The sequence below is a fragment of the Coregonus lavaretus genome (assembly GCF_964263955.1).
Source record: "Coregonus lavaretus genome assembly, chromosome: 10".
NCBI classification, from domain to species: Eukaryota; Metazoa; Chordata; class Actinopteri; order Salmoniformes; family Salmonidae; genus Coregonus; species Coregonus lavaretus.
In genome coordinates this window covers 14,413,655-14,428,630 of record NC_139997.1, presented here as the reverse complement: position 1 = coordinate 14,428,630, position 14,976 = coordinate 14,413,655, and the positions used below count along the sequence as shown (strand labels likewise).

At 42.6% G+C, this 14,976-nt stretch overlaps 1 protein-coding gene across 1 annotated transcript in view; it reads right to left on the bottom strand.

The window, feature by feature from the left end:
- Window positions 1-14,976, bottom strand: part of LOC311136700 (NAD(P) transhydrogenase, mitochondrial-like) — a 57,765-nt gene that overhangs the window by 7,483 nt on the left and 35,306 nt on the right. The window contains exons 14-17 of the mRNA XM_084170938.1: window positions 12,479-12,712; window positions 11,296-11,456; window positions 10,011-10,190; window positions 9,471-9,630 (exon numbers count right to left, since the gene is read on the bottom strand). Coding sequence (XP_084027064.1) covers window positions 9,471-9,630; window positions 10,011-10,190; window positions 11,296-11,456; window positions 12,479-12,712 — 735 coding nt within the window. The remainder of the gene's footprint in view (window positions 1-9,470; window positions 9,631-10,010; window positions 10,191-11,295; window positions 11,457-12,478; window positions 12,713-14,976) is intronic.

Sequence of the window (14,976 nt, the reverse complement as noted above, 5' to 3'; positions counted from 1 at the left end):
ACAGAGTTTTTTTTTTCTTTTCCAACTGAGATTGTCCATTTACATTTTTTTACATTTTCGTCATTTAGTAGGTGCTCTTATCCAGAGCGACTTACAAATTGGTGCGTTCACTTTATGATAGCTAGTGGGTCAACCACTTTACAATATTATTATTATATTTTTTTGGGGGGGGGGTGGGGTAAGGGGGGGTAGAATGATTACTTTATCCTATCCCAGGTATTCCTTAAAGAGGTGGGGTTTCAAGTGTCTCCGGAAGGTGGTGAGTGACTCCGCTGTCCTGGCGTCGTGAAGGAGCTTGTTCCACCATTGAGGTGCCAGAGCAGCGAACAGTTTTGACTGGGCTGAGCGGGAACTGTGCTTCCGCAGAGGTAGGGGGGCCAGCAGGCCAGAGGTGGATGAACGCAATGCCCTCGTTTGGGTGTAGGGACTGATCAGAGCCTGAAGGTACGGAGGTGCCGTTCCCCTCACAGCTCCGTAGGCAAGCACCATGGTCTTGTAGCAGATGCGAACTTCAACTGCAAGCCATTTAAGGATGATGGTATCAAAGTACTGATGGAAAATAATTACTTATTTTGAAAAACAAAGATAGTTGGATTTTCATATATGTACAGTGCCTTCAGAAAGTATTAATACCCCTTGACTTATTCCACATTTTGTTGTGTTACAGCCTGCAGATTTAATTTTAAAAAATCTCACCCATCTACACACAATACCCCATAACGACAAAGTGAAAACATATCTCATTTACAGTCAAAACTGTAACTAGGCCACTCAGGAACATTCAATGTTGTCTTGGTAAGCAACTCCTTGTGTTTTAGGTTATTGTCTGTTGGAAAGCAGACTGAACCAGGTTTTCCTCTAGGATTCTGCCTGTTCTTAGCTCTATTCCGTTTATTTTTATCCTAATAAACTCCCTAGTTCTTGCCGATGACAAGCATACCCATAACATGATGCACCCACCACCATGCTTGAAAATATGAAAAGTGGTACTCAGTGATGTGTTGGCTTCGCCCCAAACATAACAGTTTGTATTCTGGACATTAATTAATTTAATGTCCAGAATACAGTTAATTTCTTTGCCACATTTTTTGTAGTTTTACTTTAGTGTCTTATTGCAAACAGGATGCATGTTTTGGCATATTTGTATTCTGTACAGGCTTCATTCTCTTCACGCTGTCATTTAGGTTAGTATTGTGGAATAACTACAATGTTGTTGATCCAGCCTCAGTTTTCTCCTATCACAGCTATTAAACTCTGTAATTGTTTTAAAGTCACCATTGGCCTCATGGTAAAACCCCTGAGCGGTTTCCTTCCTCTCCGGCAACTGAGTTAGGAAGGACACTTGTATCTTTGTAGTGACTGGGTGTATTGATACACCATCCAAAGTGTAATTAATATTTTACTCATCTACCAATAGGTGGCGGTCTTTGCGAGGCATTGGAAAACCTCCATGGTCTTGATGGTTGAATCTGTGTTTGAAATCCACTGCTCAACTGAGGGACCTTAAAGATGATTGTATTTGTAGGGACAGGTAGTCATTCAGAAATCATGTTAAACACTATGCAGGTAGCTTAGTGGGTAAGAGCGTTGTGCCAGTAACCGAAAGGTCGCTGGTTCTAATCCCCGAGCCGACTAGGTGAAAAATCTGTCGATGTGCCCTTGAGCAAGGCACTTAACCCTAATTGCTTTGATCTGGATAAGAGCGTCTGCTAAATGACTAAAATGTAAATGTATTATGTGACTTAAGCACATTTTTACTCTTGAACTTATTTTGGCTTGCCATAACAAAGGTGTTGAATACTTATTGTCTCAAGACACTTTAGATTTTCCTTTTTATTTAATTTGTAAAAATTTCTAAAAAAAATATTCCACTTTGACATTGAGGTATTGTGTGTAGGCCAATTTTAAATTCAGGCTGTAACACAACAAAATGTGGAAAAAGTCAAGGGGTGTGAATACTTTCTGAAGATACTGTATATTGCCAAAATGTGTACATTATAAGCTGTAAGAGCACATTAATTGCTCCAGTATGTGTGGTCGACAGGACATTTCTAACTTACCAAGTAAGTCTTTACTCACTGGTCTTCACCATTCCAAAGCTAACCTAGGCCTGTCAAACACGATACGGACCATCAACACTCATCTGTCATATGGCCCGTGCAGAGTTCAGAAACCTCTCACTGAAATTAGCACCATCCAAAAGAGAAACAATAATTCAGAGCAAATGGACAATATAAAGCCTCAATTGCTGTTTACAATGTTTGATGGGCCTGTCACAACAGCCGTCAAATACTCAGCTTTAAACACAGCATGTTGCACTGAACATGTCTACGGTCCACTCTCGCTCCTTAATTAAAAAATATATAAATAATGCAGACTAAAAACACAAGGCTCTCCTAATGAAAACAAGCCCGTCCAGACAAGACCTGTGTTTATAAAAAAAAAAAGCCTTAAACGTTTCCACAGATGTCAATCAAGAAAAGTGACTGCGACTGGTCCAATTATAGGAAATGTGAACAAGAAAACAAGCCTGCTCCAGTTCCAGCTCGGCCTGGTGTAGTGTAGTGCACTGGAGTCAGATAGAGAACCTGGGACCCACTGACAGACCACAACACAGTGAGCAACAGTGGAACAGTGCACCATAACACCAGGCCTCAGAAACTGAGGATCGCCTTTCAGTCTGGCAGGACTAGCTGACACATAAACACCAGGTAAATTGGTTAAATTAGGAGAAGATGCTTGAAAATAATGTTTGGATACAAAAGAAAGTCTGGGTTTGCAGTAGTCAGACCACTGTGTACTTTCTGAGGATTCAGAACATCCTCCACAATAGATACATCCTAACTCTCTCCCACTGTCTACAGAGGCCCATGGTTTAGATCCATGTTAGAGAGATAGGGTCTAACCGTCTAATGTCTGGGTCAGGACACCCTAGGGTTGAGCCCTGCTGGACGGCTGGAAGGCCAGGGGTGGTGTGTTTTAAATGAAGGAGCCATCTCTGTTGTGCTTGGCCCAACACGCTTGTTTACTCTGGAGCGGCCACGTTTTTATATTTTCTCCCTCTCTCTTTATTCTGAGTGGCACAGCGGGATCCTGAGTGGCGCAGCAGTCTAAGGCACTGCATCGCAGTGCTAGAGGCGTCACAACAGACCCGGGTTCGATCCCGGGCTGTATCACAACCGGCCGTGATCAGGAGTCCCATAAGGCGGTGCACAATTGGCCCAGCGTCGTCCGGGTTAGGGGAGGGTTTGGCCGGGGTAGGCAATCATTGTAAATAAGAATTTGTTCTTAACTGACTTGCCCAATTAAATAAATATGTGCACTATTTCTATGCTTCCCATTCTTAAGTTTAGTTTTTGCGTCTTTAAATCTTGGTTTTGTACACCAGCTTCAAACAGCTGTAAATACAATATTTTTGGATATTGAAAATATATTTCACAGCGGTTTAGATGGTACAATGATTCTCTACACTATACATTTTTTTGTTACATAAACTGAAATTAGGCTAACTATTATAATTTTAGCAACCAGAAAATGGCAGAGTGAGTTCTGCATATTAAGTGAGAAGTAGGCATTGGTCTGAAGCCGAAAAAGAAAGGAAATTCACGAGCACCACAATGCCTACTTCACCCATGCTCTACCAAGGTTTTCCAGCACACAGCTTTGACCTACTACAGTGGCTTTGTTGATATAGTGTACTTCAAACAATGTGTAGACAGGTTGCTTAGGATTCAAACTTTCACAAACAGCCCAATTCATATTCTTAGATGTGCTCCTGCAATAATGTAATTTGTATTGCATACACGTTAAAGTTTTAGATTCTTCACACACACACACACACACACACACACACACCAATCCCATTCCACTACCTTTTCAATATTTTTGTATTTATTATACGAAAGCAAGCAGTCTCAACGTCAACAGTGAAGAGGCGACTCCGGGATGCTGACCTTCTAGGCAGAGTTGCAAAGAAAAAGCCATATCTCAGACTGGCCAATAAAAAGAAAAGATTAAGATGGGCAGTCTGAGATATGGTTTTTTCTTTGCAACTCTGCCTAGAAGGTCAGCATCCCGGAGTCGCCTCTTCACTGTTGACGTTGAGACTGGTGTTTTGCGGGTACTATTTAATGAAGCTGCCAGTTGAGGACCTGTGAGGTGTCTGTTTCTCAAACTAAACACTAATGTATTCGTCTTCTTGCTCAGTTGTGCACCGGGGCCTCCCACTCCTCTTTCTATTCTGGTTAGAGCCAGTTTGCGCTGTTCTGTGAAGGGAGTAGTACACAGCTTTGTACGAGATCTTCAGTTTCTTGGCAATTTCTCGCATGGAATAGCCTTCATTTCTCAGAAGAATAGACTGACGAGTTTCAGAAGAAAGTTATTTTGAGCCTGTAATCGAACCCACAATTGCTGATGCTCCAGATACTCAACTAGTCTCAAGAAGGCCAGTTTTATTGATTCTTTAAATCAGCACAACAGTTTTCAGCTGTGCTAACATAATTGCAAAAGGGTTTTCTAATGATCAATTAGCCTTTTAAAATGATCAACTTGGATTAGCAAACACAACGTGCCATTGAAACACAGGACTGATGGTTGCTGATAATAGGCCTCTGTACGCCTATGTAGATATTCCATTTTTAATAACAATCAGCCATTTCCAGCTACAATAGCCATTTACAACATTAACAATGTCTACACTGTATTTCTGATAAATTTGATGTTATTTTAATGGACAAAATAATGTATTTTCTTTCGAAAACAAGGAAATTCTAAGTGACCCCAAACTTTTGAACGGTAGTGTATATATATATATATATATATATATATATATATATATATATATATATATATATATATATATATATATATATATATATACATACACACACACATACAGTGAAGGGGAAAAGTATTTGATCCCCTGCTGATTTTGTACGTTTGCCCACTGACAAAGACATGATCAGTCTATAATTTTAATGGTAGGTTTATTTGAACAGTGAGAGACAGAATAACAACAAAAAAATCCAGAAAAACGCATGTCAAAAATGTTAAAAATTGATTTGCATTTTAATGAGGGAAAGAAGTATTTGACACCTCTGCAAAACATGACTTAGTACTTGGTGGCAAAACCCTTGTTGGCAATCACAGAGGTCAGACGTTTCTTGTAGTTGGCCACCAGGTTTGCACACATCTCAGGAGGGATTTTGTCCCACTCCTCTTTGCAGATCTTCTCCAAGTCATTAAGGTTTTGAGGCTGACATTTGGCAACTCGAACCTTCAGCTCCCTCCACAGATTTTCTATGGGATTAACGTCTGGAGACTGGCTAGGCCACTCCAGGACCTTAATGTGCTTCTTCTTGAGCCACTCCTTTGTTGCCTTGGCCGTGTGTTTTGGGTCATTGTCATGCTGGAAAACCCATTCACGACCCATTTTCAATGCCCTGGATGAGGGAAGGAGGTTCTCACCCAAGATTTGACGGTACATGGCCCCATCCATCGTCCCTTCAATGCGGTGAAGTTGTCCTGTCCCCTTAGCAGAACCCCCCCCCCCCCAAAGCATAATGTTTCCACCTCCATGTTTGACGGTGGGGATGGTGTTCTTGGGGTCATAGGCAGCATTCCTCCTCCTCCAAACTTGGCGAGTTGAGTTAATGCCAAAGAGCTCGATTTTGGTCTCATCTGACCACAACACTTTCACCCAGTTCTCCTCTGAATCATTCAGATGTTCATTGGCAAACTTCAGACGGGCCTGTATACAGTGTGGGAAAAAAGTATTTAGTCAGCCACCAATTGTGCAAGTTCTCCCACTTAAAAAGATGAGAGAGGCCTGTAATTTTCATCATAGGTACACGTCAACTATGACAGATAAAATGAGGGAAAAAAATCCAGAAAATCAAATTATGGTGGAAAATAAGTATTTGGTCAATAACAAAAGTTTCTCAATACTTTGTTATATACCCTTTGTTGGCAATGACACAGGTCAAACGTTTTCTGTAAGTCTTCACAAGGTTTTCACACACTGTTGCTGGTATTTTGGCCCATTCCTCCATGCAGATCTCCTCTAGAGCAGTGATGTTTTGGGGCTGTTGCTGGGCAACACAGACTTTCAACTCCCTCCAAAGATTTTTTATGGGGTTGAGATCTGGAGACTGGCTAGGCCACTCCAGGACCTTGAAATGCTTCTTACGAAGCCACTCCTTCGTTGCCCGGGCGGTGTATTTGGGATCATTGTCATGCTGAAAGACCCAGCCACGTTTCATCTTCAATGCTCTTGCTGATGGAAGGAGGTTTTCACTCAAAATCTCATGATACATGACCCCATTCATTATTTCCTTTACACGGATCAGTCGTCCTGGTCCCTTTGCAGAAAAACAGCCCCAAAGCATGATGTTTCCACCCCCATGCTTCACAGTAGGTATGGTGTTCTTTGGATGCAACTCAGCATTCTTTGTCCTCCAAACACGACGAGTTGAGTTTTTACCAAAAAGTTATATTTTGGTTTCATCTGACCATATAACATTCTCCCAATCCTCTTCTGGATCATCCAAATGCACTCTAGCAAACTTCAGACGGGCCTGGACATGTACTGGCTTAAGCAGGGGGACACGTCTGGCAATGCAGGATTTGAGTCCCTGGCGGCGTAGTGTGTTACTGATGGTAGGCTTTGTTACTTTGGTCCCAGCTCTCTGCAAGTCATTCACTAGGTCCCCCCGTGTGGTTCTGGGATTTTTGCTCACCGTTCTTGTGATCATTTTGACCCCACGGGGTGAGATCTTGCGTGGAGCCCCAGATCGAGGGAGATTATCAGTGGTCTTGTATGTCTTCCATTTCCTCATAATTGCTCCCACAGTTGATTTCTTCAAACCAAGCTGCTTACCTATTGCAGATTCAGTCTTCCCAGCCTGGTGCATGTCTACAATTTTGTTTCTGGTGTCCTTTGACAGCTCTTTGGTCTTGGCCATAGTGGAGTTTGGAGTGTGACTGTTTGAGGTTGTGGACAGGTGTCTTTTATACTGATAACAAGTTCAAACAGGTGCCATTAATACAGGTAACGAGTGGAGGACAGAGGAGCCTCTTAATGAAGAAGTTACAGGTCTGTGAGAGCCAGAAATCTTGCTTAACCAAATACTTATTTTCCACCATAATTTGCAAATAAATTCATTCAAAATCCTACAATGTGATTTTCTGGAGAAAAAAAATCTCATTTTGTCTGTCATAGTTGACGTGTACCTATGATGAAAATTACAGGCCTCTCTCATCTTTTTAAGTGGGAGAACTTGCACAATTGGTGGCTGACTAAATACTTTTTTTCCCCACTGTATGTGCTTTCTTGAGCAGGGGGACCTTGCGGGCGCTGCAGGATTTCAGTCCTTCACGGCGTAGTGTGTTACCAATTGTTTTCTTGGTGACTATGGTCCCAGCTGCCTTGAGATCATTGACAAGATCCTCCCGTGTAGTTCTGGGCTGATTCCTCACCGTTCTCATGATCATTGCAACTCCACGAGGTGAAATCTTGCATGGAGCCCCAGGCCGAGGGAGATTGACAGTTATTTTGTGTTTCTTCCAATTGCGAATAATCGCACCAACTGTTGTCACCTTCTCACCAAGCTGCTTGGCGATGGTCTTGTAGCCCATTCCAGCCTTGTGTAGGTCTACAATCGTGTCCCTGACATCCTTGGAGAGCTCTTTGGTCTTGGCCATGGTGGAGAGTTTGGAATCTGATTGATTGATTGCTTCAGTGGACAAGTGTCTTTTATACAGGTAACAAACTGAGATTAGGAGCACTCCTTTTAAACGTACAAAATCAGCAGGGGATCAAATACTTTTTATATATATATTTGAATCCTAAGCAACCTGCCTACACATTGTTTGAAGTACAATAGACCAACATAGCTACTGTAGTAGGTCAAAAGCGGTGTGTTGGAAAACCTTGGTAGAGCATGGGTGAAGTAGGCATTTTGGTGCTCATGTGAATTTCCTTTCTTTTTCAGCTTCAGTGCAATGCCTCTTTCTCACTTAAAAACATAGTGTTTTAAAATGTTTACACCGGAAGGTGATTTTTTGTTAAAGGTGCATTATACAACATTTCCACATGCAAAGCCAGATTTTTTGGACCAACCAAATGACTGTCATTGGCAGTGCTATTGTAACCTGCAATGCAGCCTCTGACAAAAGGTCTGGACCTTAATGTCACAGGTGGTGTGCTTGCATAACTGCAAGGGTTGCTGGTTTAAACCCTGGTCTGCTTGCCTCTAAAATCAGTTTTGAAATAACTAGATTGCAACAGTCTTACATTGTAAAATATGACTTCCCATTCAAATCAAAGTTTTACCTCAAAGCAAAACTGTTTTATAACTGATTGACTTTTGAAGGTGTTAGCTCAGACTGAATTTCAGACTTTTACGGCTTGTTTCTAGCCTAAAGCGTTGCGGAGTTATGCATCTTTAAACACTGTTATTAGGGTTTGGGGAGGTTGTCCACCACTGCACCCAACAAAACAAAAAAACTAGGGGAAACAATGCAAATAGAGTTAGCTAGTACACCATGGGCTAGATGTCAAGTAGCCAGCTCAAGGAATAAGACAATTAGCTGGTGATGTAACAAGGTCAACAGAGGTTAGCTAAACAAAGAAAAAAGTTCTGTAATTTCTGAAAATGTGGATGGCAAAGGACATGTTTTCTACTTTCTGCACAAGACCTTTGGCCACAACCCACTTACTCTCTAGGTCTTAAAAACGTTTGCAAGTTGAACCCTGTGTACGTGGTTTAGTTTACATTAACCTACCCTGTCAGTGTCCTGGTGTGTGCAAGTACACTACATCGTCAAAATATCTCATTCCAAAATCATGGACATTAAAGTTGGTCCCCCCTTTGCTGCTATAACAGCCTCCACTATTCTGGGAAGGATTTCCACTAGATGTTGGAAAATTGCTGCGGGGACTTGCTTCCATTTCATAAAGCTCCCGACGAACAGTTATTGTGCTGGCGTTGCTTCCAGAGGCAGTTTGGAACTCGGTAGTGAGTGTTGCAACCGAGGACAGACAATTTTTACATGCTACGTGCTTCAGCACTCGCCGGTCCCGTTCTGTGAGCTTGTGTGGCCTACCACTTCGCGACTGAGCCGTTGTTGCCCCTAGACGTTTCCACTTCAAAACAACAGCACTTACAGTTGACCGGGGCAGCTCTAGCAGGGCAGAAGTTTGACGAATTGACTAGTTGGAAAGGTGGCATCCTATGACCGTGCCACGTTGAAAGTCACGGAGCTCTTCAGTATGGGCCATTCTACTGCCAATGTTTGTCTTTGGAGATTGCATGGCTGTGTGCTCGATTTTATACACCTGTCAGCAACAGGTGTGGCTGAAATAGCCGAATCCACTCATTTAAAGGGGTGTCCACATACTTTTGTGTATCACCGTGTTCATGCTGTGTGTGTGTGGGGGGGTGTGGGGTGGGGGGTTGGGTTTTGACTACCTGGAGTGATGATGATGTTTTGAGCGTCTTTGATCATTTCGACAGTTTGGTCCACGTTGACCTCCGTGTGTGTTCCTACGATCTCCATGGGCTTGCCTGATCCAGTGGATGATGTACCATACCCACCCAGGATCACATTGGCCAGGGAACGGTTCATGGCCTAGCCAGTGGGAGAGAGGAGAGGGGAAGGGGGGTGGAAAGGATAAAAATCTGCTCATTTCTTTTGAGTCAACTGCAGTTTCAATGAACCCAGTTTCCTTCAGGCAGTCGATGCAGCCAGGAAGGCATTTAAGTACACTTAGAGTTCCTCCTAGTGGAAAACAGTGGAAGCACAGAAAATGCCTCTTGCATATTTCAGCATCTTCAAGGTTTACCTGTACAGTCATGGCCTGATGCTGCCTATTTACCTCATACTGTCTGATGTGTGACACTTCCTACATACAGACAGAAGGAAGGATGATAGCCTCTATACTTGAATCATTCTATAGGATGTGTGACACTTCTAAAATACAGACTAACGGACAGAGGATGCTTACTTACCACACACATTATGTAGGAGAGAATGGCCCCTGAGGAGCCGATGAGGGCCCCTACGATGGTGAGCAGGTTGTTGTTGAGCAGGAAGCCCTCGGCACACAGGGCCCAGCCGGAGTAGCTGTTGAGCACCGTGATGACTACCGGCATGTCTGCACCACCGATGGCTGCTGTCAGAGTCAAGCCCTATGGCAGTGGGGTTAATAAAGCAAGACATCAACTCGTCATTTCATTAATGTGTTGCTAAATTCAATATATTGCCCATTCAAAAGAAGGTATGCAAAGATCATGTTTCACATGTGAGTAGTAGGCCTGGCCTATATAAATGTAAGCAATTTCCTGAAGCACTTTGGCATAAACAGACACCCTGTACTATTGAATGGCAAATAGAGAAATCTGATTGTGTAGTTGAAATGTTGTGTATTTAACCCCTATCAGATTGCAGTGGGCCTCAGTCCACTCATAAGGCGTTTGTCGAAACAAGGAGTTTTCATTTCAAGGGCTCTCTATGATATCATCCTAGTGTTACTCTCCAAGATACCTACCTCAGGGAACGGCTCTAACCAGAGCCAGCTACCTCACATTATGTAATGATCCACTCCATCAAACAAACTGAGGGCAAGACTTGAACAGTATCAGATTTCCTTTCAAAGACCTTCGAGCTCAGGCACAGGTGATTGTTTAGCTACACCTTAATATCAGTCAGAGCGATGCGATATTGTATACGTAAAAATGAATATCCACTGATTTATCCAACATCAAAATGTCCTTGTTACTGACAAACCACACAGAGGCCTGAGCAGCCAACATTCACAACAGTTTTAACCAGAACCACCTTCTCTCAGCGCTGCTTCAAAACCTGATCATCTTAGTTAACCTTCCATCTATCATCATATTATGGATTGATCCTGTGTGTAATGCTTCCAATGAAAACTCTCCTTCAGGGCCAACAGTTGAGCAGGCTCGTGAGGAGAGCATGTTTTATTGAAGGATTGCTGAATGAACCTAAGCCTACCTTAAATGGGCTAAAGCACAGGATCCCAATGGCACAAATAGGTAAGACTTCCATCCCATTTCTAAGGTTCAGTTCAAAGGCCTTTCTTTAGCACTGGTCAATCCAGGTTGGTGGATATTAGCCGGGCCATAGATATAGAATTAATAGAACAGGAAATGCCCTCAGACCACAATCATTTCACTGCACACTCGATTTTAAACATTCATTTGAATGGGGGATGTCCATTCCAGTCATTCTATTTCTATACTTAGGGCAGAGACGGCGTGTAGGTCGTACCATGACGGCGGAGAGTGCGGACACAGAGCCCAGGCAGGTGACGCCTGTGGTGTAGCTGGGGTCCAGCATGTAGGGGATCATCAGGCCCACACTGGAGGCCATTAGCCCAGCATTCATAGCATGGCGCCCGGGAAGATGGAGGGGGGCAGAGCTCAGCACACCTGGAGAGAGGAGGAGGAAAAACACTGTAGGCATGGACATATAGAGCTAAATGCATGTCAGGATTTCACTATGTGCTGTCCATCTCATTTATTATGGACTTCGTTTACGAGTATTCAGACACATACTGTATGGACTAAAAAGGGAGTTGCCTTTTTATCCTAGAACTGATTCAACCCTGGGCAGGCAGGTACAAATATAGCAGAGAAACAAAGTTAGCGTTTTGAAATAGATTTTGATTTCAGAGACTAAAATGTGTGTGCAGCTGAGGCTGTTTCACGCTGATTTGAAACTAAATGCATGTTGACAATCAAATTAACAAAGCTTGCACACTTCTTGTTTTGAATGCCTTCCAAAAGTATAGCATGAAATGGGCACTTTTAATATTTTATCAGAGCAGGTTTTCCAGGTTCCAGTGGGACTGTGGAGTGGGAATGCTCCCTGGGATAATGCGTTCCAGCTTTCGGGAACAAGTGGAAAATGACTGGGGGCGGAGGGGCTAATTAGTGCCAAACAGAGAGGTTCCGCCTGGCCTAGCTTTGAGCAAGGGGGCCTGGGTGGCACAGCCGGGCCAGGGGACTGAGGGGGGGGGGGGGGGGATGCAGAGTGGGTTACAGACCCTCAGGTATCAACCAGAAGGACCCAGACCGTTATTGGTCTATTACTAGTAGTACTGGATCAAACCCCAGCTGCCTGGGATAAGATGTGGTGCCCAAGAGCAGCAAATTCCTAAAAACTCAGTAAAATGTCTGTGTGTAATATATATGAATAATAACATCTATAGACAAATGAATCAAATCAATGAACCATGATGTTGAATATGTATGAGAAATATAAGTATAATTTAACTGCCTCATTTGCTGACAGGAAACTTAGGTCAAATTGGAACCTTAACTCATCGCGTGCTTGGCTTAGGCCTGCCTAAATCTTCACTAGCAGCTCCCAACAAAACACCATCCCGCTTCAACCTCTCCAATAGCATAGAATTTAAATGTAATGTATCTGCCCAATCGCCCTTCCTCACCTTGCAGTTTCCCATAAGCCACCAGTGATCCACTAAAGGTGACCCCTCCGATGAAGGTGCCCAGGTAGGCGATGATCTTGGTGAGGTTGGCAGACGGGTCGGTAGCAAAGTGAGGGTACTCGATCATGTACTCTGCCACACAGGTGAGCACTGCAGCCAGACCCACCAGGCTGTGGAAGGCAGCTACCAGCTGGGGGAGGTCGGTGATCTGGATCTTCCTAGCAATACCCAACCCTGGGGGGCAGAGAGGATGAGAACCAATCAACACACACACACAAAGATACACACACAGCAGGGTTTCCACTAGGAACATTTGGCAGCGGACAATGTGACCGAGGGGGGAGAAATTTACCGGACATCCATAATCATTGGGTGCGTAACACATTAGGGCGTCCACCCACGGTGCTCAAAATCACATTTAGATTATTGTAATTCATTTTAACAGAATAGAAATTAGCCTGTAAAGTTGTAATAAAATAAAGTAGAGATGTTCTTATACCAACATGACAGGTTTTACTGAAAAGCAAAACATTTCCCGTTGCGTCTTCATCCCTGCTATAAATCATTAATGAATATAATAAAAAAATATATAAAAAAACATTTAGCCTAGAAGAACAAGTCGTCTCCACAGTAATAAAACAACTTCAAAATATCATATTTGTATAATATAATTTGCAAACGACCTGTCCTATAGGCTATTTGTATTAATAAATAACAAAACACAGCTGTTTTCAAATACAATCTAGGCCTCTCCAATTTAATTTAGCCTAGACATTAACATTTTAATTAGGCCTAATAAATAACAAAACATGGCTGTCTACAAGCACCAGGGCTGGCCGGTCATGACTAGAAGGGATCCAGATTTTGTCAGATTTGACTTTTTGTTGTCAGGTTAGGAGAACTTACGCAGTAGGTTAGGATAATTAACGTAGCAGGTTAAGATAATTAGGTTAAGGTTAGAAAAAGGGTTAGGGTTAGCTAAAACGCAAAATGTTTTTACTTTTGACATTAATTTGACAAAAACTAGATCCCTTCTAGCCATGACCGGGCCGGCCCGCTCCACTGTCCATTCCCGTTGCGATTCAAAAGCACAGTAGTGGAAACAGGACACTAGGCGACCACAAAATGAAGAAATTAAAAAACTGATGTTGGACAATCAAATTCGATTTGTAAATAAACAAAATGAGTTAAGGCTGGTTCATTGAGCGAAAGCTTATTTTACAATGCTCCTGTGAAACGAAGCCCGCACCATGCATTTATGAAAGCACGTTTCCAAAGCTCAAAGTTTATCTCACTCTTTTTACAGTTCTACTGGATGATATTAATAAATGTTATGTTTATTTTTATTGTAATTCTAACTATAGTGGGGTCGTGGCTCGTGTCATGTCTGATATACATGGCTTATTGATAACAACTATGTTTCATACTAATAGGCAGTTGGCTGCCTAGTGATTGCAACTCTCCGATTTGAATAGTTGGCAACAATGTTTCGTTTCCAAGCACAACTGAAATGAACCAATTGCGCATGATACCAGTGGCGACCCGTCATTCAGTTTTGAGCCCCACTTGTTTAGCTAAAATAAATAAACACAAAAAATATATATGTTTTGCATGTTATTTTGACATTAATACGTGTCACATATCAGTTTGCAAACAATGTTTAAAAAAAAGTGTTGGGTTAATAAAGCCGCATACAAACTCTTTGCTTCCTTGAGTAAGGCAGCTCCAAAATGCAGGTGTTTCAGCCTAGCTCAGTGCTTTCTGTGGAGGTGGGGCAGCCAGTGGAAAATACAGAGCGTAGAGGTTGGTAACGTTCTCAAGTTGCGCCGTGATTGGCGCAGTGTTCTGTCACTCATGGGGACACTACGTCGCTGCAAAATCTACAGGGAGAGCTCGAAAATTCAAGCCCCTTGGGTGCTGCCATAGATTTACATTAGAAGTGCCCATCCAAGAAGGCTCAAGGTCATTGACCACCGATAAAATGACGTCAAATCACGTTATATCTACCGTAGCTCTGATTGGACTGAGCATGCCAACATCATACTTTCAAAATCTTAGCTAGCAATCATGAATCAAGTCGACAATCTACTGGCAAATCCTTTTCAATCCTTGTCATATAAAGAGAAATTACAGATAAAACGTATTGGTGCTCATCGGCCATTGGACATAAACATTACACAAGTTGGAAATCGCAAATTCAACAATGAGTGGTTTGGAATGAATAAGTGGCTAACTGCAAGCGTTGCAAAGCAATCACTAGCCTGCTATTCATTGGAGAGGGTGTGTGTTCCAAGTCTGGGTTTATGGCTCTCTTTTCCAAGCTTAAAAGCATAAACATTCACATGCAACACCATGGGCCAGAAAAGGTTGAATACATTGGCCATGCTGTCAATCCAGCATGACTTCAGTGAGTTCAAGACAACTGGGAACTCTGAAAAAAACTAGCTCCAACTGAGAAAATATATTTTCAACGGTCATCCAACTTGGAATTCCAAGTC